General features: G+C 39.0%; 1 protein-coding gene across 1 annotated transcript in view; it reads left to right on the top strand.

Annotated features, from left to right (window-relative positions):
- LOC131079752 (mitogen-activated protein kinase kinase 1) overlaps positions 1 to 25,548 on the top strand; it is a 153,568-nt gene that overhangs the window by 104,888 nt on the left and 23,132 nt on the right. The window contains exons 4-6 of the mRNA XM_058017783.2: positions 13,356 to 13,580; positions 13,689 to 13,871; positions 14,046 to 14,269. Coding sequence (XP_057873766.1) covers positions 13,356 to 13,580; positions 13,689 to 13,871; positions 14,046 to 14,269 — 632 coding nt within the window. The remainder of the gene's footprint in view (positions 1 to 13,355; positions 13,581 to 13,688; positions 13,872 to 14,045; positions 14,270 to 25,548) is intronic.

Here is a 25,548-nt window from a genome sequence, read left to right as displayed (position 1 = left end):
ATTAGAAATCAGCTTAAGCTCAAGGAAGAAAACTGTGAGACTTGTTAGAAAGTTAGATATATTTTTGACATATCTGAATCATATGAAGATAATTCAAAAAAGTTACATTTACTTGGATAAAGTCATTGGCTCATAAAAAATGTTTACTGACAAAGGTGGAGTTGGTCTTGAAGAAGGTCAAAGTTCCAAGTCTACAAAAGAAGAACAACATAAGACCAATGCGGAGCACAAAGGATTCACCATAAAAAATCAGAAACAATGCTTTCAAAAGCCTTCCTATCTCAAGACAAGCACTTATAACTAGGTTTAACAATTCTTTCTTTTATGGCTATTGTTTCTCTTGCAACTATTTTGGATACAAGGCAATCAGCTGTAGAGTGTTTGCAAGAAATGATTTGAGACTTATGAATAGGAACTCTTTTGCTCCTCCGAGGAACTACAATGTTATATGTGTTAGTTGAAAATTTTGTACACTTGGGGAAATATACAAAATTGTGGTTTCAACCACAACGTGTGAGTAAAACTCTCCTAATTAAGGGAAGGCTCCCCCTATCTAACTACAAGTTTAAAAATAAAATAGGATGGGACAACAATCTTTCTTCTTCTTTCAAGAAAGACAATATCCTTTTCTCTTCACAGAAAAGTGATAGCGATTTGATATAAAACAACAGTAACAACTTTCGAAATGAAATGAGAGAAAGGAAATGAAGTTTCTTGAAAGCTCAAAGACTTCCGTCACTTCCTTCGGGACGGGACAACAATATCAAGCTCAAAGACTTGAGTATGTGAAGTCCTAGCTACCCTTTTCTATACTAACGCTATCAAGAACAAATTATAACAGCTCAAAGATTGAAATATCTTATTCTTTTCTACTTAAAACAATGGGAAGTAGTATAAGCTCAAAGACTCACAACTATTTCTCACAAAATCTGCTTCTAAACTCTCTTAAGAATAAGTGCAAGCACAAAGACTTACAACTCCTCTCAAAAGAGTATTTATTTTAATTTATATTAACATCAAATACTTGCAGCACAAAGACTGCAAATCAAATGCGATTAAGCTCTTTAAGAAACACTTGCAAGAAAGATAATATAGAACACAAACTCAAGAATGTAGCACAAAGACTCAAAGCTTGAGCAATTTCCTTCTATTCCTTTCAATTCTTGAATTCACACATGAAAGCTCAAAGACTTCTTTGGTGTAAATTTGGCAGACTTTTTGCTTGCTTTCCAAAAGATAAAAATTACAATAGACCCCTCAAGTATTTCTAGAAGAGGAGTCTTGAGAAAAAGGTGGGAGGATCCTAACTAACTTGAGAGATTCTCTCAACCACCAAGACTTATTCAATAACTAACTAAGATTTATTTCAACTACAGTCCTAATTGAACACAACTTGTAGTTGCCTTACATGTAATTACAAAAGTGCAAGTAAAGACTTAACTTGCATTTGATAAAAAGGCTTTTACATGTAACTTGTCAAAAGAAAAACTACAACTAAAAGATTACAAATCTGGAAAAATACAACTAAGTGTTGAAAAACACCTAAGCTGCAGCACGAGAAGACACGAATCCTTCAAACTTCTGGATGATCATTCCTAGTTCATCAGGATCCGGTTCATGGGTGTTCTTGGCAAAAACCATGGTCTTCACAATGGTATCATGGCATCAGAGGAGCGTAGAGTTGTCCTTCTCCAAGATGGACTGAATTTCATGCAAAAAGATTTGGTGTTTCATCAAAATTTGAATTGAAGCAGCTAAGAATTGTTCGCTCCTCCATTCGTTATGAATCCTCATCTATAAATCTGCAAGAACTTCTTCTTCTGGTATCAACTCTCCATCCTGATTTGTTATGTTGCAAGAGGCCTTTTCACAATGATTAACAATATCTTGGAAAACTTCACCCCGTAATCTCATTGCATCACCAATCTCCTCAATGAGGGATTTAAGAACAAGGGCCTTATTTTCCAGAAGCTCTTCAAATTCCAAGTACATGACCCTGGAAGGGATAATGGCATGCTCCTGTAGAACACTCAACAGTTTTTGGGGCATGGTGCGCCAGATTGTCAAACTACCTTCAACACTTTCCAGATTCTTCTTAAAAGCGTCGGAGGTATGACTTAATTTATCTTCAATAGTCTCCAACTTAGACATCATCTGAAAAATGTCTTTCAGCACTTGTGCACATAGATCATGAAGCTGATCAATCCAGGAATCCAATGCTTGTACTTTCTGAGCAGCCCTTTCAACACTATGAATTGATTCTCGTGCCTCGGTAGAACCTGAAGGATTACTCACCTCACCAGTTGGTTTTGTGATTTTACGAACAGCTGCAACAAGATGCTGGTTGTCCTCTTCCAGCTTATCTTTCTTAGCTAGGAGTTCATCGTATCGCTGTACTAATGAAGCTACAGAATACTGGGTATCATGTTTAATCACCTCATGCGTTTGGTTACCCAATTCTATCCTTGTAACTTTGTAATCAGCAGCTGACATCTCTTCAAGTGGCTTATCTGCAATGGGTTCAACGATTTCAGCTACCTTCATCTTGTTGCTGTCAACAGTTACTCTGGAGATAGTCTTGGCCTTTTTAGCAACCTTGGGTCTAGACTGTTTAAGTTGCTGATAATCAAAGGCATCAGGTGAGATTTCTTGCTTCTTCCTTTTTGGAGTAAAAGAACTAAGGCATGGAGGTAAAGCTATCAACTCTCCTTCAGTAGTAGCTGTAGGCAAAGGAGAAGCAATTTCTATTTGAATAACCGTGGTCATCCTGGGAGGAGTATCTGTTTGGATGGCGACCTCGGTTTGCTTAGTAACCAATGGGCATGAAGATTGCCTCATAAATTCTTCAAAGCCAGAAGTGGAGGTATCAATCTCTGACAGCTGGATACATGCAGGAGTATCTTCAGGAACTTCCAGCACACTCTCTTGTTGATGATCAGGAGGCGGCTCGTATGCTGAAATAGGAGCGACATTTTGAGGAGACTCTTCCACCATTAAGTCAGGAGGAGAAAGGCGTCTCAATGGAAACTGAGGAAGGGATCTCATGAGGCGAGTTCGAAGCTGGAGACTAAGGAGCATCATCAGATTGCTACCCTTCTTCTGGATTGTCAAGATCAATCACCTGAACTTGGAACCGTGACTTTTCTTTTCCACGAACTGTCACCTCCTCAGGAGGAAGCACTACTGCGTGACTAACTCACAATTTGATTCGGGTGCCAGAAGATGATGCGCCTTCCTTGTTGTCCACCTGAATCTCAGACTTACGTCCAAGAGGCCCCGTAGAATCATCTTCTTTTCCAATCTTGATTTTAATGAGTCTAACAATATTACTTTTCAGCCAAGCGTTGGTGTTAGCCAAGATAGGCTGAAATCTCTCAAGAATGGATATGCACTCCTTGTGTGACCATTGAATTAAAGGAAGTGGAGCTTCCTCAACCCTTCGTGAAATATATTCAGGATCAAGTACATGCCCATCGTCAATCATCCCTTGTGGAATATCCACCAAGTTCAAATCAACTACTTGCTCAACAGTGAGCCTGCAGTAATCCATCTTCAGAATTTCCACCTCTGTACGATGATCTACCCAGATATCCTCAATACGATGCACGTGCACAAAGTATTTTTTGATCTTTTCCTTCATACCTTGGTAATCAAAGTCAGCTCTGGACTTAAACCTTTTGAGATTAATTTTCTGCATTTCAGTTTCCATAGCCTTGGCTTTGACGGATGTGACAAGTGAATATCGACCAATTTTTAATGGGTTTGTTGTAGAGATCCCCATTCCAACCTTATGTTTGACGGACTGATGAGTGTGGACAACTATGATCTGTCTTCCCAACTCCATAAGAATGATCTTATCAGTTGGGTATCTAGGGAGCATGTATGGCTGCCCACTATAGCATCCGATTCTCATATAGGTAAAGGTCGGGAATTGAAGAAACAAGCATCCATACTCATTTACCCTTTCCCATGCCTCATTTGATACCCTTTTGTTCTTCAGAGTTCTGTCAAACTGACACATGAAGTAACCGAAGAATGCTCCACTTATCAACTACTCATTATAACAATAAAATAGTATCATAACGAGCCACCTCCTAATTAGCATAGTTTGGATATTAACACATTCAACTTAAGCACCCTCATGTACATATAAGCAACCAAATATTAAACTCATTGGAAGGGGATTTAGCATCACATGCATTCTCCAATGATGTGATATCACCCCTTTGCATCTAATCTACATTGATTCCCATTTCATTACTTGCTTTATCTGCATTAAGAGTAGGTTCAATATCATAATACCTGCCTTATCATGTGAAGGTTAGAGGGGTATTACATTTTTACCTTTGTTCTGCTAGTTGCAACACCTTATGTATCACACTTATGTTTAGAAAATAGACCAAATTATTTGTTTATTTTAATTTGCTTCAAACAATGTAAAACATGGCCTCTGTTTTTCAAAATACGTTGCAACCGAAAAGTGAAAACTCAATATCTACACACCATGTTAAGGCTTAGCACACACGCCTATACTGGATAGATAAAGCTTCCAACATCGATACAGCTTCACAGTCAACTCCTAACATTTTCAAAGAAAAACACGCATCAACAAATCGTAGAGCATTAACTTATATTTATTTCAGCAACTTGAAAATATTAAGTCTTCCTTCTAAATATCATCTCACATCTTTCTTAAACCGTGACTCCCATGCGAAGAAGCATCCACGAAAGCTTTTGAAAAAAAGTATCACCGCTATTATTTTTTTTAAAAATGCAAGCCACAATCTCTTCCACTTATCAAAAATGTTTTTCAAGTCCATATCAAACACGACTTGTACTAACTCTGTAGAACAGTCAATATTCCAAGAATATATATATTCACCCGCCCTTTTTTTTGAACCGATATTAAATTACATGACTGTAATAGCATGTCAATAATGACACACGACTTCAACAGCGTGTCAATAATGACACATGACTTCACCTAACCTCCATTGCAGCTCACAACTTCAACAAATATATGCATCCATAAATTAGGTTGCCATTCAAAAAGGAAAAACACAACTTACAGAGGTGTGACTGACCCCACACACTTACACCCAGTCCGTGTCCACAAACACACAATGCACCAAAAATAGACAAACATCTGTTGAACATCATAAAAGCATTACAAGAAAATGCTATTACACTTAGAGAGAGTGATGATGCATTAAGGAGTGGTCACATACCCATAATCTCAATGTGAAAACACAACTATAGCTACCATTAGAAAAATTATAAAGACTATTAAATCAAAAACATAAACTGCCTTCAGCCAAAAACTTATTTAGTGTTGAAAACAAACTAGTGACATGGCAACTGAGTTCGCAAGATAAGCCAACAAGTAGGTGACGTGGACATACAACTAGCTCAAATTTACAAGCAAGTAGCTTAAGCAAGTAGGCAAGTAGCTCAAGCAAGTAGGCAAGTAGCTCAAGCATGTAGACAGGTAGTTCAACTAGGTAGGCAAATAGCTCAAGCAAGTAAGCAAGTAGCTCAAGCAAGCTAACAAGTAGCTCAAGAAGGCAATCGGGCAACTCATTTCAATTTTTCTATCACTTTGAGTAATCCTCTAGAAAATGTACGACCTTAAATGTCATCCTTTGACATCAATGACAAAATATGGAATACCCTTGCTGTCTCAAGGATAGTGAAACGTCCTGTTGTGACGTTTTCACACATCGCCCCATTGCAAATGGGGACCCCTGCTTTTTGCTTTTAAGGGTTTGTCTTTTTAGGTCTTTTAGGGTTTTGTTTGTTAGCCTTTGCATTTTGAGTGTCGCCAAGGGGATCACCTGGATAGCAGGTTCTGCTTGAGTTAGGTCAAGTTGGTGAGTGATGAAGTCTGGAATGTCCTGAAATTTGGCTAAGTTTGGAATGTCCTGATCCTGAAATTTGACTAAGTCTGGAAAACTGAAAAACCTCCAAAAACTAGATTCTGCAATATAACTCCTGGAGGTCTGAAACCACTCTCAAACATCCTGAAAGTATATATGGAATATAAATTAAAGTATAACTTATACTTAAATGTTATATTCCATAAAATTATCCTGACAGAGAATTCAAAAGGTCAAATTTCGCTCTTGACCCTCAGAGAAGGTCCACAGCGAAAAATCGCTCCTGACCCTCAGAGAGGACCTAGGGCGAGATTTTGATTTACTTCATTTTGCAATGGAAAAGGACTAAGTTTTGAGCATGAAAGGGAAATGAATGACTTTCTCCACCCACCTGAAGAAGTTTTGGCTTGAAATGATGAAGGACCTTGTTGAAAACAGAAAAATCGCTCCTGACCCTCAGAGAGGGCCCATAGCGAGAAATCTTATAAGGGTCATTGCAAGCCTTATTTGGTCGATTTGAGAGATCAAGAGCATGATGAAGGATAGAATGAACATAATGAGGTATCTAGACTTGATCAAAGATGATAAATTGAAGGAGTTTTGCCCAGGAAAGTAAAAATCGCTCCTGACCCTCAGAGAGGGCCCACATCGATTTTCTTCATGTGCACATTTTTGGACATGAATTTTTATTCATAGCATGAAGCAAGACGATATCTCCCTTGGCAAAGTGATTTTTAGATGAAAAGTGAAACATTTTGGTCCAGGTAGCAAAAATCGCTCCTGACCCTCAGAGAGGGTCCACAGCGAGATTTTCAAATATGCATTATTCTTACAAGATCAAAGTGATTTTATGATTGGAAGGGATGAAGGAAAGCATGTTCTATCCGTTGAATATAATTTGGAGGATCAACACAAGAAGAAATCAACCCAAAATGAAAAAATCGCTCCGGACCCTCACTGAAGGCCCACAACGAGAAATCGCTCCGGACCCTCAGAGAGGGCCCACAGCGAGAAACCTAAAATGGGAAGTTTTCATCCAAGTTTGAGGAAAGCTAAGGTTAGGCATGGGTTAGAAACGATGTTTGAAAAGCCTTGAAGTGAAAAGAAATCGTTGAGAATCAATATTTTGAAGGCAATCACAAAAATCGCTACGGACCCTCAGAGGTGTCCCATAGCGATTTTCTAGTTTTCTCTCCTTGGTTTGAAGAATTGAGATAAAATCTTGCTTGGACAGGAGGAGAACGTGATGTGTTATGCCTTGGAGGTGATTTGAAGATTAAAAGATGAAGGAATTTGCCTAGAACCAAAAAATCGCTTCGGACCCTCACTGAAGGCCCACAGCGAGATTTTCAAAAAATGTATGTTTTCTTCAAAATGGTGCTAAGGCAAGGTTTGGACAAGGAGAAAAGACCTCCAAGAGCAGGATGAATATTATTTTGCATTTAAAACTTGATGATTTTGGTCAGAAAATGAAAAATCGCTCCTGACCCTCAGTGAAGGCCCACAGCGAAAAATCGCTCCGGACCCTCAGAGAGGGCCCATAGCGATATTGTTGAAAATCCTCGTTTTACCTTGCAACAACAAAGAGAATTTGGTTGGAGTGGATTAAGGGAAGGCATTGCCAAATGACGAATGAAGTTTTAATGAAAAATGATGAAGAATCAAGCCTAAATTGCAAAAATCGCTACGGACCCTCAGAGAGGGCCCACAGCGAGAAACTTCAAAATCACACCTTTTCTCCAAAATTGGATTGAGCTAAGTTTGCAATTCAGTGAAAGGACCTAGTTGAAATGTCTTGAAGAAATTTTGGAGGTGGAAAAGTGCTAAATTTAAGCAAAAAATGAAAAATCGCTCCTGACCCTCAGTGAAGGTCCAGGGCGAAATCCTCAGGAAGTTTCATTAAGCCTTGTTTGAAAAATTAATATTCTCCAAATTGCATTAGATCGCCAAAATTTGAAAAAATTAAAATTAAATTGGCATTAAATAAAAGACATTTTGGCATTTAATAAATTAATTTTAAGCCTTAAAAAATCGAACTTCTATCTTGGAGGCATTTAAAATTAATTTTTATTAAATTAAAATTAAATGTAAAACGCTCAAGGCCTTATATTGATTTATTTTGCCAAGTCGGCCCCTTTTGTGGAATTTTATTTATTTTTTTAAACCTCTTTTTGCCAAGTCGGCCTAGAGGGAGCAAAGGTGTGAGCGCTCTATATATTGGAGGTGTTTTTTTACAATTCAAATCATTCAATCATTGCTTCAAGTGCGAATTTGGAAGGCTAATTGAAGGTGCGAAATCTGGTTTGCTTGGAGCGAATTTATTTCAAGTGTTGGAGACTAGAAGGAAGTGGAGTTGATTCTTGTGAAGGCTAAAGGAGGTGCATTTTATCCAAGGGAGAGCTTTGATCTACATTTTGCTTAGCGAAATTCATCTATTTTTGCATCATTTCTTAGAGTTTAATACTCAAGAGGAGGTATGGCGAAATCATCTTGACACCATTGTTGAAGATTTGAATTTTGAACTTTTGTTTTGAAAATTCTAAGTTTGGCATAGTTAATTAGGAAATGATAACTCAAGATTTATCATGAAGTTTCCTAATTAAAATCTTAAATCTTCCTTTTGTGTCTAAATTCTACACTTCAAGATATATTACTAATTTTGAAATGTTGTGTAGGTATCAAGATGGCGACTCCCAAGCCCGGAGGATCTACAAGTTGGCAGGTTCTCATCCAAGAAGATCAAGCAAGGACAAGAGTGACCTCCTCCAGTCTAGCATCAGCAAGGACGACCTTCTTCGGTCAAGCATCATCAGGAATAACTTCTTCCAATCCAGCATTCCAAGGCGAGGTACATCATCATCCTGCACATTAAAGACAAAAGAAGTTAAAGCAAGGGTTCGTTGAAGAAGCAGATAGTTTCAGAAGAGTTAATTAAAGCTAGCTTCTCAGCAACATCAAATTGGCATCAACCAAGTGTCAGACGAGTTGGCATCCTAGTCATCACTTCTCCAGTCAGTGTGGTCCACCTCAGCATGTCTAGATTCAATGTACCTAACTCATGGAAGGTGGCACAAACTTCGATGTACCTACCCCAGCTATCCATTGGTCGAATTTTCCAGAGAGGACATGTGTCCAATTAAGATGTAATTTTATCATTGGTCAAGCATTAAATGTTATGTAATGGTTGTAACAAACCCTGATTAGGGTTTTCATTATTGAATCTTGGCCATTGATCTCAAATTGATCTTAGCCATCGACTTGTATTGTGGGCTCTATATAAGCCCCGACTCTTCATTTGTAAAGGCATATAGTTGGAAGCAGTTAGAAGGTAGGGAGTGAATAGTTAGAATAGTGAATTAGTCAGTTGATAGAATAGCAAGTAGAGTAGAGTAGAGAGAGAAGGCAAAGATTGTTGCCAAGGTGTTGTTGTAAAAGACTTGCAAAACTTCATTGAAGAAATGGTGAAATTCATGGGTCGATTCAACAATTTGCATGGTCTCTATACTTCTCATATTTGATTTCATGTTATTAGATGAGTGGAAGAAATGTGCTTGATTGATGGTGAAATTCGTATATCCATACTACTAGCAGTTTGTTGATTGCAGACTTGCCTTGTGTAGTCAACTAGAATCATTCAACTTAAGCTTATCTTCAATTGTCGCTTCATCATTGATATGCATCAGCCTGATGGTGTCTATGCCTGTAGTGATGATTTGAACATCATAAAGCTTTCCTTCGAAGATCGCACTAACCTTGTGGAGATGGTCCTGTGATGTCAAAACAAGACTTAGTTAGAATTTCATCAAAGATCATTCACTGCTCTTACATTCTTAGTGTTAGGATTAGATCCTTTCCTCGCCCTCGTCCTTTTTTCCTTTTTTTCGAATCTAAGGCAGTGAAATCCTGTGTTCCAGCAATATTCAAAGCAAATCAGACGTTTAGGTCGACAAGTGTAAGTTCCCTTGTGATTCCAGCAAATCACATCATACCACAGAGAGCTTATCCACACGTAGAGATCCTACAGAAAAAACCTTGAAGTCATCGCGATTGATCCTTTTTGCGACATCTTCAGCATTCGGAGACTTTACTCAAGAGAGGATAAGGTACCATTTGGGTATTTTATTCTGTGTTTGGTTGTGTACAAAATACACGTCAACACGTCCCCAAATGGCCGAGGGTGTTTCTTGGGATTTTGGGTCTAGCGGGGATGTCCCCTTGGCGTCCCCCATCCTCGAAACGACTAGGGAACGGGGACATGTCCTTGTGTATGGTAGCTTATAACCAAAGTGTTAAGCGCTTTTAAAGTGGCAAACATATATAAAGCAACTGTATGACTACTAGTTGAGGGGCTATGCAACCTCATAGACAATTTCTTTTTTCCTCAAAACACCTGGTACCTAAATTGGACAAATTTATGGTCCAAATTTGTTTCACCTAAGCACAATGGCAAGGTTCGTTTTGGTTGAAAATGCTCCAATTAAAAGCTATTTGCCAAATCTAAGCTTCAAACCCTTGTTTTCTACTGTGTCATATGGTGGCCAAATTGAGTGAAACAAAATCCAAATCTGACTTTCTTGAGCTTCCTAGATTCAATGGGATGGTAAAAAATTGCTGCCACTTCAACCAAAAGTGTTGCAATCACCAAATCTCAACTAAAACACACATGAAAATATAGAATTAACTGATTTTTGCAAACCCTTTTTGATTGTCAAGATTGTATGAAAACGCAAGAGCAGAGCATACGGGAATTCACAAGATCATACAAAAAACTCGAATCTCTTAATCAGGAATCTAGGTACTCAAAACTCTCAAAACCAAAGCTTCGATACCATGTTAGAAATTTGAAACAAATGAATAACTAAGATCTTTCTATGAGAGAGATAAGATATAAAACTATAAATGAAATAAAGCAATTACATACAAGTGATTCTAAGATATGTACAACCATGTCAAGATGACAAGATTATACCAAGAGCTCAAAGAAAAAGCTGTAGAAGAATGACTGTTTACAACAATGCAAGAGTATCTCAAGTCTAGAGTGCCAAATACAAGCTAGTGAGTTTATATAGAACTAGGGAGAGGATGGATGTCGCAAATCTAACCAATAGGGTGTGACCACCAATATTAATTAAGTGATCAAAAGAGTAAATTTTCCATCCTTTAAGGAAGGCTTCACCTCAACATCTTATCCTAGTTATTAATTAATTAAACTCACTTTATTAACCTAAGCAAGCTTAATAAAAGTGTACCAAAAAATCTAGGACTAAGGGAAAATAAATATCCAACTAGAAGAATAAAAACCTACATTAACAAGGCACAAATGCCCATGTCATGTGTCCCAAGGTACATAAACACATCTTATAAGGGCAGGATTTTTCTTAATAGAATGGCCTTTTATTTGATAAGTTGGTCTATAATAGATATTATTAAATTAAGAAAGGAAATTTACCAAGGTTAGCCCGAGTTTCTGGGATAGGGGGATGTGTCCCCAAGTCTTCAATTTTTCAAGCCAATTTTGGGGACAGCTAGGGGACGACAAAGGGGACGACTATATAAAATATAGGAAAAATTCAAATCATATTGGGAAATTTGAAATGTTCAAAAAGCATGCATGCATATATTGTAGAACCTTAACTATTAACATTTGTGTTCAGGTTTCAGAATTCATTGTCAATACTCAAGATGCATTCAAAATTCACAATTTATTGTCAAAACATTGTTAATAGGTGATCCCACGAAACTTTTTGCACGTCATCATTCAACAATTGTGTGCAGTCATATGCCTTTCCTTTGGCTAAAAATGGTTACAGCTTTTTTCTCTTATTTCACAGCTGTATGCTTTCATTGCACAGCTTTCTGCTTTCATTCCATAGCTTTGCGCTTTGTCTTACAGCTGTATGCTTTCATTCTACAACTCTATGCAGTCATACTTTTGTCCATTCTACAGCTGTATGCAGTTGCATGTTTGCCCATTGTTGCAAAAGAGTTATATTTGTATATTCTTATTCCATAGTTGTATGCTTTTTTCCTATGGATAGTAGGCACTCTGGTTCATTTTACAACTGACCTGCTATTGTCAATACACATAAAGAAAATGTTTTTTTTTTTGAAAAAGAAAAACTTAAGTGAGTTTTGTTTTAAAATGGCTGTTTGGTGCTGGGGATGTCCGGCCATCCCCGAGATGGTTGATGGACGTCCCATATGTCCCCTGTTACCCCCAGGACGACTGGATGTCCCTGGTGCCAGGCAGTGCCGTCCCCCGGTTTCCTGGACGTTTCGGGTAAAAATGTGTAGATAAGGGATGCCTAGGGACTGTCCTTGTGTAATGCAGAAATTTACAAAGACAATTTTGCTACTGCAATGATAGAGAGAATTAGAAGTTGCAATTCCTGAGTATGGTACAATTTAGAAGATCTCACAGCTTGAACTGAATTTGGTAGTGAAAGCACTTAAGCATAATCAAAATATCAATGTTGATTAAAAAATCAGTAGTAGAGTCATTGGCACCACATACGATGATGAGGGCCCCTGATATGCTCAGATACACCTCTAAAGAACTACAGAGTGAGAGCTATCAAAATTCTTGACACAAATTCTCCAAAAGTTTTTAAAAAGCCACTGAAGGAGGAGATATTTGGAAAGACACTACCTTTGCCATGAGCTGAAAGATTGACAATGGATCCTTTTTATCTCTATAAAGCCCAAAGAGGACCATAAGCTTGGCTTCAATTGAAAGTCAGCAGACCCATTCTGAATTGTCACTTTCAAAGTTTCAGCAACAGGTAGATCTGGTTGTTGAAGCAGCAAGGACATATCTTAAAGGAATGGATCATTGACAAAAGCCAAATTACATCCAATCGAAAGAAATAAAAGCAGGGATGGTGCCATGTTGTGGCTTGTCATGAACATGCTTCCATCATTCTATTTTCAAAACCATCATGTGTTCCTCTTAAGTGCAGTGTACTTGATCTGGAAAAATATGAAGAAAAAAGAAAATCAGAGGAGGTGAGCCATCCCTGTTTTCCCATGTTTTCTCTTGCAACAACTCAACTCTGGTAATTGAAAAATATAAACAGGAAAAGGTACACAATAATTATATGGAGTAGAGGTCATGCCTGTTTCCCCTGAATTTTCTTTCTGAAACGCTGCTTTCATTACACAGATCAGCATTTCTGCTTTTCTGCTTCACTGCAGTAGCAGCATTCAAAGCTCTCTCCAGGGAGGCTACATTGCTGTGTGAGGTTGCAGCACAGCTGTGCTGGGTCTGCCTCCGATATAAAAGAACAATATTTCTAATAGTCATTTTTGTGACATGGTATCTCTTAACATGACATCATGCTATATGTTTATTGACACTTATTTTGTTTTTCTATTTTACTGGCTCCAAATTTTAGAGTGTTTGAACATTACTATGTTATTTATTTAAGTTTAAACAGATTATTCAGATTCCAAAATTTTTATATTTGTATTTCTATGCAGGTTATTCAGATGAACATTCAGGAGCCAGTACGTAAGCAAATTGTGCAAGAGCTGAAAATAAATCAAGCATCACAATGTCAAAATATTGTGGTGTGTTATGATGCTTTCTACAACAATGGTTTTATATCGCTAGTTTTGGAGTACATGGATTGTGGCTCTCTTGCAGATGTCCTTAAACAATTGAAAACTATTCTTGAACCCTATCTTGCAGTTGTTTGTAAGCAGGTTTGCATATTTATTTCAGTCCTATTTGTTCAGGGATAAGTGTAGGAGAGCTTCTTTAGATAGAACACATCTCTCTTTTATTGAAGTAACATGTTTCTTGACATTCAGGTTCTGAAAGGTTTGGTCTATTTACACCATGAACGACATATAATTCACAGGGATATTAAACCTTCGAATCTTTTAGTAAATCACAAAGGTGAAGTAAAGATCACAGACTTTGGTGTTAGTGCAATGCTAGCAAACTCTATGGGGCAACGTGATACCTTTGTTGGTACCTATAATTATATGTCGGTATGATTGCACATGAAATCCTAGTTAAGGTTTTGCATTTAACAGATTTCTTGTTGATGCCAGCTTATTGTGCTTGTTTCAGCTGGCATGTTGTTCCCAAAATACTATAATAGGTTCAAATATCTTATACCTTTTGTTCAATGTTCACAATTATTTCTTCTTTTATATTTTCAGCCAGAGCGTATAAGTGGGAGTGCATATGGATATAGCAGTGATATCTGGAGTTTGGGACTGGTAATACTAGAGTTGGCAATTGGTCGTTTTCCCTACTTACCCCTTGAGAAAGAGGAAGGTTGGTTGAACTTCTATGAACTTTTGGAGACAATTGTTGGGCAACCACCACCTTGTGCACCACCAGATCAATTTTCACCAGAGTTCTGCTCATTTGTTTCAGCTTGGTAAGAATTCAGTTTCCACTATGATGCAATGTAAATTTTTCTAAAGTTATTTTTATATATTGCTGTCGAATGCCTTCAATGTGTTATCCAACTAGCAATGTAAAGTGTTTGAACTGAGTAATTAGAAGGGTGAAATTGAATTGACTAATGGAGAGCATAAGAAGATAAACATATGAGCTACTTCGAAGCATTTCAAGTTCAACTACAATTTGCTGGCCTTTGCTGTTGCTGGTATCCTGTAAATGACTCTGACTATTCTTTCAAATTTCATGCAACAAGGATGGTCCACCTTGTTTTAATAGAGATTTGCTCATTTAACCTGGTGTGTATGAGGATATCATTTGATTTTCTTAATGATGCTCGAGTCCTAGAGGGCTAAAAAGATTTCAAAGCATTATTAGGATTTTGTTTGGTTGTTTTTTCTTTTGTGGGGGTCAGGTTAATTAAAATACCAGTTTATAGCAAAATCGCCATCTTATTATCCCTATTGAAATTGTCTGTATTTCTTCATATAAACCTGTTATATTTCTAATGTGTTAAAAGCATTTGTTTGGATGCTAAAATGAAGGCATATAAATATTACAGATTCATCAGAAATAGCAATTCACTAAGTGAGCCCTGGAGAATAGACCATTCCTGAGATTCAGCAGAGACAAGGACAGAGCCCTATTCATCCCAATAATATTCACTAGAAGATGATTCATCAGAAATAGTAATTCACTAAGCAAGCTCTGGAGAATAGACTGTTCCTTAGATTCAGCAGAGACAAGGACAGAGCCCTATTTATCCCAATAATATTCACTAGAAGATGAGGATGGATCTAATTTTGAAAAATATAATAAAACATTGGCCAATGGGTGTAGAAAAAGCAATGATATTTCTTGAAGCTGATTTTATTAACAATAGTTCTGAGAGAAACAATAAAGTAATCATACATCCAAAAACAGTATCAAGATTATGAAATATTTTGTGTAAATTTATTTCTCCAACTTCATAGGGTCTGTTGGTATTAGCTCATGCAAAGCTTGAACCCTGAAACTAGCCTATTGTTAGCACTTAGCACTCATCAATTACAGCACAACACTCTACCTTTAGCCTCAAGTTTTGGTGAATCCCTCCCCCTTTTTTAAGAGGAGCCTCCATTGTGGATGAGAGCTCCTATCTCTATCAGTCCTTTAGGAAAGCAATTGCCCCAGGTCCAATGAAACCCAACAGTGACGAACTTTGTGGATTCATGCAATATTATACAAAAAGGACAATCGATTGACCCAACTTTCTAGCTAATGATGGATATTCTGCCAAAGATTTGATTCCCTCTTGAGGAAATGGAGCAAAGATTATGGATATTGAAGGAAATAGCTATGATTTGTCATTTTGTGAGAGATTTCCTTGGACAAAGAATGCTGAAGGTTAGGATTTGAGAAAATTGCAAGCCGGTGAGTAAAGTGGAAACTTTGATCATGTCCAAAGGCTATTTCTGCAATGGTGTAAATCTGATCCTGCAGAAAGGATACTATGTTCCTTTGAGAAGCAGTTTCACAACATACATTCAGATATCTCCAAGTAGTTCAATTGGTGAAGATATCTAATTATAGATAAAAAAAAAAAAAGGATTCTGGTTACAGAATTGAAAAGAGTAGATGATAGAGTTTTCCGTCCAAATATGAGTGTCTTGGTCAAGGATGCCAGCGTGGTGCGTTGTAGTCTTGTACAGACAGAAACATAAAACACTCAGAAAGGCAAACACCCAGATCTGTAATTCGGTCAATCTACAAAACCTAGTAGTTAGAAACACATTAGTGTATATATATATATATATATATTTGAAATGAATAAAATATAAGAAAACCTCCATGCGGTCGAATGCTTCCAATAAACCTGCATACAAGCAGAAGAGGAAAAATGTTTGGGGTTGTTTGAGGACTTGCCTTAGTCAAATCCTTGTTTTGGTGTTCCCACCTCCACAACAACCAAATAGATAGATAGATAAAAATGTGAATAGAAAAGATAAATGATTTGATATATAAGAGATGTGATAAATCCCCAAGATGTTTAAAGACAAGATAAATAGATAGATATTACTAGCAAGGCTTGAGAAAGCCAAGAGATGCAAAGACTGTTGTAGCAAGCGAGAGATTGCTGTAGCAAATGAGAGAGCAAGAGAAAGATGTGAGAGCGAAGAGAACACCAAAGATTGCTCAAAGAACCAAGAGAGAGCTAAAGAGATTGCTAGAAGTGAAGAGATGGATTCAAAAGAGAGAATTGAAGGGAAAGAAGAGGTCGGTGAGTTGCTTCAGAAGATTTCAAGCCGTTTCCATTGATTTGGGTAGGCAACAAGTGTCAAAACTGTTGAAACCGACATTTGAACATTAAGATGTTGTGGGACATTTGCGCGGCATGCAGACGCCCATGTGGTGCGCTAGTGTCTAGACAAATCACACTAAAAAACAACTGGTGACAAGAGAAACACACGGTCAACTCAAAACTGATGTTAAAAGATAGTTGCTGGTAAGGTGTCCTAAGCAACTTGAGAGGGAAAACATTGATGCAAGGGCTGAAATGAGCCTACTCAAATGCTAGGGGAATGGACAGTAAAGTAGCTACAAAAGTGTAGATGTAATTGCAAAGGGGTATGCAATTTTCGTCTCTTCATTTTGCCCCCACTTTAGCGGGCTTATGAATTGACATGACTGTTTGCGCTAAAAGAAAGCTACCAAACATAAATAACATTATGATGCCAAAAGGATACTGTAGAGGAAGTAGACAAATCTTCAAGTCAAGGAAGCATGCCCCCAAGCTGAAGACCTACAAAATAAATGCATTAGACAAATAAATCTGCACGACAAGAAGGTTAGAGAATAAAAACTCCCAATATGATTGGGTTAGATCATGATAAACATATAGATATATAGACAAGAACATGGATAGCACACACATGAAAGCACATAACAAACAAACTAAAATTTTCAAGTTAGCAAAGTGAAAGAGACCTTGATGTGAAAGGTTGTCCTAGTATTATGCATCATCCCCAAATTACTAGAAACAACACATAGAGGAATTATAAAAAGGAGAGAAGAATGTGAGGATTGATTGCTTCTAAGAAGAATGCACCCAGGAGATGAGGAAACAACCAATATCGAAGAGATAGCACATGACCTAGACACTAGCTTACTTTGTCGCTAGTGGTCATGTAGATGATAATGATTAAAAAGATAAAAACTAGCAAGTTGTGTTATGCTAGGTGATTGCAGATTTACTGATCAAAAGATAGATCATAGTCTAGCAAGCTGTATTATGCTAGGTGATCAAAGATAAGTAGGACCAACCTTGCTACGAAGGAAAGCCACTATCGAAAGATTAGTAGCACCAACCTTGCTATGAAGGAAAGCCACTATTGAATAAGATGTTGAATAGAACCAACTTCGTTGTGGAAGAGGACCACTACCGATAGAGATAAATAGATGCTAGATAGGATCAACCTCGATGCCATAGAGAAAAATTGCAACAGCTAAGATAGCTTTTGATAAGCACCATAGAGGGCAAAAATAGACAATCACCACATTGGGTGACAAGTAGATGGTCATTGCAGTGGGTGAGAGATAGACATGCACCTCTATGGGTGAAAAAGAGATAGGTGCCACTATGGGCAAAAAATAGATAGGATGCATGTGAGAACGCACAAGTGAGAGAAGTGTATGCCCCTCCTTGAAGATATTAACATATTGACTATGTCGATATCTTGAGGAAGAGAAGAAGAAATAAGAGAGTGAGCCTCAAGAGGGATGCACACCTCTCAAAACAAATTGTCACTTGCTCCCAGCGTATAGGGGAGGACAACTATGCTAGAGACTATTGTGTTGCTACCATAGAGAAAGTATGGTTGCATGCAACATTGTACTACCATGAATTGCGATTAGCAAGGAAGCTACAAATGCCACATAGTGAGGAGCAACATAATATGAGAAAAGAAATGTAAGAACCTCATGAGAGAATGCTTATCATGTAGAAAGAACAGGATAGAGGTGAACCTCGATATCACTTGTTATGCAAAGAAGAAGGCGGCGTATCAATAGATGAAAGATTGATGACACCCAATTGATGAAGTTGTTGTATATTGTCCTTCAAGGCCTTACATTCAATAGTGAAATGACCAAGCACTTGATGATATGCACAAAAGGAAAGCTTTGCTTTATCATTGTTATGAAATTTCTTATGTGTAGGAGGAGGAAGAGTAATCAAGTGAGCTTTGAGAAGCTGCAACAAGATATGCTCTTGCTTAGATAAAGAATGGGGAGTAGGATAGTAATCCTTTCTCTTGTGGAGAAAAGTTTGATTGCTCGCAAGAAGAAGACATAGAGGCATTGGATAATGGAGGGAATGAAGATAGAGGAGAAGGCTTGTAACATAAACCTGTTCTAAAGGAGCGTAGTTTCAATTCCAAAGGTACCTTAACTCCTTGTTGCATACACCCAAGACCATTTCCTTTATATCCATGCTTAGAAAGAATATTGAATCATGTACCATAATGTGATTGCAACTCCTCAAGTGGGGGAGGATCACCATTAATGGTATAGTCAATAGTGTTCACATGAGCCCACAATACATAAGAATAATCATCTTTGATAGCCGGTGTGAATGATACTTTTTAGAATATTAAGGTGGATAGGGTTGACTTTATATTCTCCAATGAAGGAGCTTGTAAAGTCTAAGGAACCCCAATCATGACCAAGAAATGCATTTGATTGAGAAGAATAAGAATTTGAAGAAGGAGATGGAGTAGTAGTCTTGGGACTTTCTACTTTACGAGGATCTCCTTTAGGGTGCAACATTCTCATGGATTTCCCCTTTAGGAGGGACCTGTTGGTGTCTGTTTTATCATCTACCAAACATTAGGATAGGATACCCGAAGGTATTCTATCCTCTCCTGAAAAATCACTACTGATTCCAAGGTCTATATGTGCGAACAAGCGATTTTAGTGGAATAGCTTCTTGGGTAGTGTATGCTGAAATTTTCAAGGGGGACTTACGTTTGACAAGTATTCTTTTGAACTGCTGGACTTAGATGGATTTAGCAATTTAGGCTTTTTTTGGGGGGGGTTTTCTGGGATTTAGACTTTCAAAAGAAAGGGAAAAAGAGATAGGGTTCAGGAAGGCTAATCTAATCCTACGAATTTTGGAGACGGTATCAACTGGATGCTTTCGAGAAACCAAACCTTGCTTCGCCACACTAGGGACAACTACACAAGGCCGGTGCAATCTTCAATGGGTTGTGCTTATGATCGAGATGTTGGGATGCACAGGGGATGGGCTCAGACTAACTTTGCACGGTAGAATGGAAATCATCCATTTACCAAAAGTATGAGCGGAAATACATCATCAATTGATACTTATCAAATCCTTCATTCAAATTAACAACAATGAAAGCGAATCTAAGTTATTTCTAACTAAGTGTTGAGGCAATTGAAACCATGCAAATCATTCAAATAATAGAGATTACAAAGCAGTGCACATGCAATATATTATCTGGAAATGACCTTAAGCAACAATACATCAAAAACCTCACCCTTTTCAAATGAGGGGAGGCAACCTTATATAGTTTCTCAAAAATAAATGAATGGCCGAGATCAAACAATGATCAAGGGCCAAGATTGAAAATCCTAAACCCTAATTAGGGTTTCCCGAAATACTATTAGTTCAAGCAAATGAAAGAGTGACAAGTGGCGCAACTGCTAATTTTACTGAGGTGAGTGGCCACTTTCCTCTTTGAGAGATTCAACGTATCTGGACACCACGAGCTTGACCTCCTCTATGGTGACACTTGGCAAACCGCCAATTTGGAAGTCGACGAGATCCACATCGTCGGCGCACGTAGCAAGGATGCCTTCCCACTCCACTGCCTGGGTGAGGAAGTTGTCATCGATGGAGAGGAAGTTTGCAATCTTAGAAAGATCGCCTTTGTCAATCATCCCTGAATCTCGAAAGAAGCTTGTCTGAATCCTGGCTCTCAGGTTCTCTGCTTGTAAATGCTTCTCCCTTAGGCTTTCCTTCTGCCAGATCTCTGACGCCACCCGGAATATCTTGCCCAGGATCTCTCTAACTCTTGCCTCTGTCTCAAAACACTTGGTCTCGGATTTCTTTAGGACTTCGATCTGAGTGACCAGAGCATAGTACCACGTGCCGAAGTCGTACCTGTCTCCTATCTATATGATGCCTGCATCCACTAAGCTCTTCTTTGACATGCCTCGGATAACCTTTCGGTGAGGGAGTATTTCATTCTGAATTTCATCCACTTCTTCCCAATTGGATGATAGATCCTGGATACGATCAATCAACAAAGAAGTTGCCTCATGCGCTGATACTAAGTTTTCTACCAGGGTGTCAGCACGTATCACAGCATCTGAAATCCACTCCTTTTCTTGAGTGTACGATCCCTTCATCTCATCATAGTCCTTCATTGATCCCTGCTGAAGAGGCTGTGGTGGAGTAGCTGGGACTTCATGGTTGAGCGGGCTGGTAAGATGGAGAACATACTTCCTCCACTGCTGGTTCTCTTCTTCCACTTTCTTTCTCTTTTCTTTCTCATGAGCCAGCCTTGTCTTTAGAACATTACAGGAGTCATCAAAATATTGGACCTCCTGGTCCTGGGTAGGCTTACCCATCTCTATGGTGGTGATCTTGTAGTCATCTGCGGTGACATTGTCCCTAGTCTTCCCTTCTTTGGGCACTGCTATCTGGACTGTCCTGAATCCGGCACTGTCTCTCTGAATCAGGGAGAACTTCCTGGTTGGTTTGGGCGGTTTAGCTGCGGTGGGCTCATTCACCTTCTCCAGGAATGCTGCGGTAGCCTCCTCGGTTGAGTGGACCTCCTTGGGAACCTTGGCCTTTATTCTTGCTCTCAGCCAATCAGGAATGGTTGATTGTTCTAGAGTATTCCGATCAAACTCATCGTCTGCTTCTCCTGGGTTCGTTGGTATGCCATCCAAGAAAATTATAGGGGCTTCACCCTGCCCTCTATTTGGAGTTCGGAAGACCTTTTCCACCACCTCCTCAGCTGGCTGAGAAAGCACTCTTACTTCATCATCACTCACATAGATGTTCATCTCTTGTTCCTCAATTGTACCCTGATCAGGTGCAATGGAAGCAGCACTTAGGATGGAGTGACTTTCGCTGGATTCTCTTCTCTCAACTACAGCCCTTTGCCCTATGCACTTTGTGGAGCTTCCACCCAACTCCTTTCTCTTTCAAGATCCAATGCTTTCTGGATTCCGAGCATCACCGACGGAGGTACAAGTGTGGACGAACAGAGTATCATCTACTCCCATTAATTCATAAGTTAGAACCATACCTTTGGCCTTCAACTGCTTTGTCTTTTCAAATGCCCACCACCTTGAGTATTCAACCACTGACCTCATGAGGTCTGCTAGGTCTGATTTTTCTCCTTCGGTCCAATCTATCAAGACTAAAGGTCCATTTTTCATCTTCTCAAAACCCGGCTGCTGAAGTTCTAGGCTTTCTTCCACCTGATCAGCAACTTTGAACACTTCCGTTGCTCTCACCATACTTAAAGGAATTCTAGACCAGAGCCTCTTCCGGATCTCGAAACTATCGGCTGCATTAGCCCAGTAGTCTTCCAGGTCCAGTCTGTGCTCAAATGTTGTCCCTTCGATCTTCTTTATCCTCTGGAATGGATCGAAATCTTTTCTTGCCTTGCATTGGTAAAAGGGATACCAGGCCAGTTCTTTCTCAGCAGTAGTTGCAGCTTGTGATGATGGACACGTTTCCAGCCCATTACCAATTGTATGTGAGGATGTGCCTGCCTTCTTCTACTTATCCCTTTGAATCACTATATACTCCTCCAATTGTCTCACAACCTCGAGCAACACCACTCGGTTGGTAGGGTAAGCTGGAAGCTTGTATGGAGGACCAGAGAATCCCTAAATTCGGAGGTAAGTGAACTTTGGATATTGGATGTACCAACACCCGAACCGACTGATGAAGTCCATAGACTCTTGAGAGAGCCTTTGGTGCAGGCCACCTTGAAGGGTTCGGGTAATGTGCATCAGGAAGGCATCATTCACCCTTTTGAAATGGAACTTCTCCTCCATATGGAGCTGGGGATAGCAATCATATACCGGAAATTGGTTCTCCTTGTTCCCAACTTCTCCTCTACAAGTGAGACCTTTGTACCTGTAGGTCCTGGCCAAAGAATAGAACAAGCCAGTCTATCATTTTTACTCCATTGATTATTTCATTAATGAAATAATACATCCAGGGTTCGAATGGAGCTCCCTGAGGATTTCCTATTATTCTATTGAATAAGACAATCATGTCCCCAATGTCCTCCTTGAAGTATGCTCGCACTAGGCTTTTTCTCTAGAGTTTAGAGGTGCCCTTCCTCGGCTTGTCTAGCCAAGAATGATTAACTATGGCATCATATTCTTCCAGGTGATCATGGTACAGACTGTCAGCTTCATCCTTGGTCATATATACTGTGTTGTGGTACTCAGGGATCCTGAAGGCCTCTCTGATGGCCTCATCCCTGACATTCGCCAACACTCTTCCATCAGGTGCAACAATATCTTTACTGATGGGGTTGTAGTGTTTGGCACATTCAACTACTAGTTCATTGCACTGCATGGTGGGGAGGAAGCCGACAGCATGCACGATACCACTCTTCATCATTTTCCGCGCAATGGTCGTAGGCACAAGGTTGTCCAGACCAAACATTTGCTTCTTAAACTCCCTTAGATTGATGTGTCCGAGGTTGGTGTCGCTGATGTTCTTCCACTTGGAAGTCATCCTTGACTTTGGAGGAGCATCTTTATCTACCTGGAACTTCATGGTGCTCAAGACCTGCAGATGAATGATAAAAACTTTAAGTTAGAAAAAATTCTGCAGAATTTCGAAAAAAATAACGGGGCCGTGAAATGGCTAAGTGTTGGAAAATTTTCATTTTTTCACTCTCATTACTTAGCCACAAAAGTTGAATTTTCACCTCCAAACCCTCAACGTTGAAGTTGGTTGAAGTCCCCATCAAGTGTTAAAACTTTCGAAATTTTTTCATAATTAGCCAAAAAAATTGAATTTTCACCTCCAGACCCTCAGCCTTGAAGCTGGTTGAAGTCACCATCAAGTGTTTAAAACTTTCAAAAATTTTCATACTTAGCCAATAAAATTGAATTTTCACCTCCAGACCTTCAGCCTTGAGGTCGGTTGAAGTTACCATCAAGTGTTAAAATTTTCAAAAACTTTCATACTTAGCCAAAAAAATTGAATTTTCTTTCTCCAAATTTTTTTTTTGAAAAAAAAAAAGTTCATTTATTAAATTCCGGAAAATATTCAGAAAATTCACAATTTTAGTTTTACCTCCGACTTGGATAGGAATAAGGCTAGACTTTTCTCCAAAATATTGAGAAAATTCAGAAAAGATGCCTTTCTCTAGAAATCTGTAAGCCTTCTGCCAAAAAAAAAAAATATTATCCCACTTCCAGCAATATCTATAATTTCCTCCAGATGATCTTCAAATTGACATACTTTACTAAGCTCTCTTTAGTAATTTTGAACTTCTTGATGTAATAATGAATTTGATAATGAAGTATTTGTAGACAAGTTTTAAGAAAAACCCCTAAAATCATCCAACTCATACTTCTAATTCTAAAAAAAAAAAAACTTTCCATTTTGATTTAAGTTTAAAGATATTCATTAATCCTCCAATATTCCCTTTCAAAAAAACTTTCCATTTTGAATTAATATCTTAATAAATTTTTAATATTCCCTCAATATTCTCAAAAAATACTTTCCATTTTGGATTTATTTTGAGGATTTTTTTTTTATTTAGATATTTCCTCATTTTGGATTTAATTTGAAATTTCTGTGGATTTTGTTGACTTTGTTTGACCTTCCATGTGTAGGTTGATTTTTCGAATTTTATCTCCATCTTTTTCAAATTTTGGTGAATTTTGCCAACCTCTCCAAGGTATGGCGGACTTTGCCTAGAACTCCTTCGTGGCCTCTATTAATGTGAAAAATTGACTAAGGCATTGGGGCGGACTTTGATGTTGGCTCCTCCATGGCCTCCTTTACCTTGGCGGACTTTGGTGTTGATTCCTCCATGGACCCTCCTAGCCTATGGCGGACTTTGGAGGTTGCTCCCAACACTTGGCAAGCTTGGGCGGACTTTGGTGGTCTCTTCATGGCCCCTTCAACCTTGGGCGGACTTTACCTTAGCCCCCACATAGCCTCTTCAGCCTTGGGCGGACCTTTACCCTTGCTCCTCCATGGTCTCCATCAAGGTGGGGCGGACTTTGGCCTTAGCGCCTTCATGGTCTCCATCAAGGTGGGGCGGACTTTGTTGTTAGCTCCTTCATAGCCCCTCTTTACCCTTGGCAGACTTTAAACTTGGCACCTCCTACCTTGCTCTTTTACTTTGGCGGACTTGGGAGAGGGCTCCTACGTGGCCCCTTCAAACTTGGGCGGACTTTAGCTTGGCCTCTTCATGGCTGGGCGGACTTTGGAGTTACCTCCTTCATGGCCCCTCTTATGCCTTGGGCGGACTTCAAGCCTTGCACCCATGTGACCTCCTTTGATCTTGGGCGGACTTCAACCCTTGCGCCTCCATGGTCTCCTTAGGTGGGGCGAACTTTGGAGTGGGCACCCATGTGACCTCCCAACTCATGGCGGACTTTAGGCAAGGCGCCCACATGACCTCCCAACTCATGGCAGACTTTAGGCAAGGTGCCCACATGACCTCCATTGGCATGGCGGACTTTGAGCTTGGCACCTTCATGGCCTCTTCAACCTTCGTGATGGGGTTCGAACTTGCAGAAACACTTCAAAACCCTTGTTAGCCAGACTTAGAAGAATTTTCAAAGAAATTTCAAAATTTCACAGTTTAATTTAATTTAACCGGATTAACTTGAAATTCGAAATCCGTGCTTAGGTGGATCATCTGAAAAAGCAAAAAGCCTAAAATCTAGGGATTTCAACTTTTTAGGTCAAAACTTGGAATTTTCGAGATCTGGTCGGAGCTGGTCGATGGTGCAAGTGTAAACCCTAGGTTTGCATCCCGGAAAAAGCAAAAAGCCTAAAATCTAGGGATTCAGCTTTTTAGGTCAAAACTTGGAATTTTCGAGTTCCGGTCGAGGTAGGTCAGCATTACAAGTGTAAACCCTAGGTTTGCATCCCGGAAAAAGCAAATAGCCTAAAATCTAGGGATTCAGCTTTTTTAGGTCAAAACTTGGAATTTTCGAGATCTGGTCGGAGCTGGTTGGTGGTGCAAT

Source organism: Cryptomeria japonica, chromosome 6 (assembly GCF_030272615.1).
Source record: "Cryptomeria japonica chromosome 6, Sugi_1.0, whole genome shotgun sequence".
NCBI lineage: Eukaryota > Viridiplantae > Streptophyta > Pinopsida > Cupressales > Cupressaceae > Cryptomeria > Cryptomeria japonica.
The sequence above is the reverse complement of the archived record's forward strand: the minus strand, read 5'-3'. Positions and strand labels throughout refer to the sequence as shown.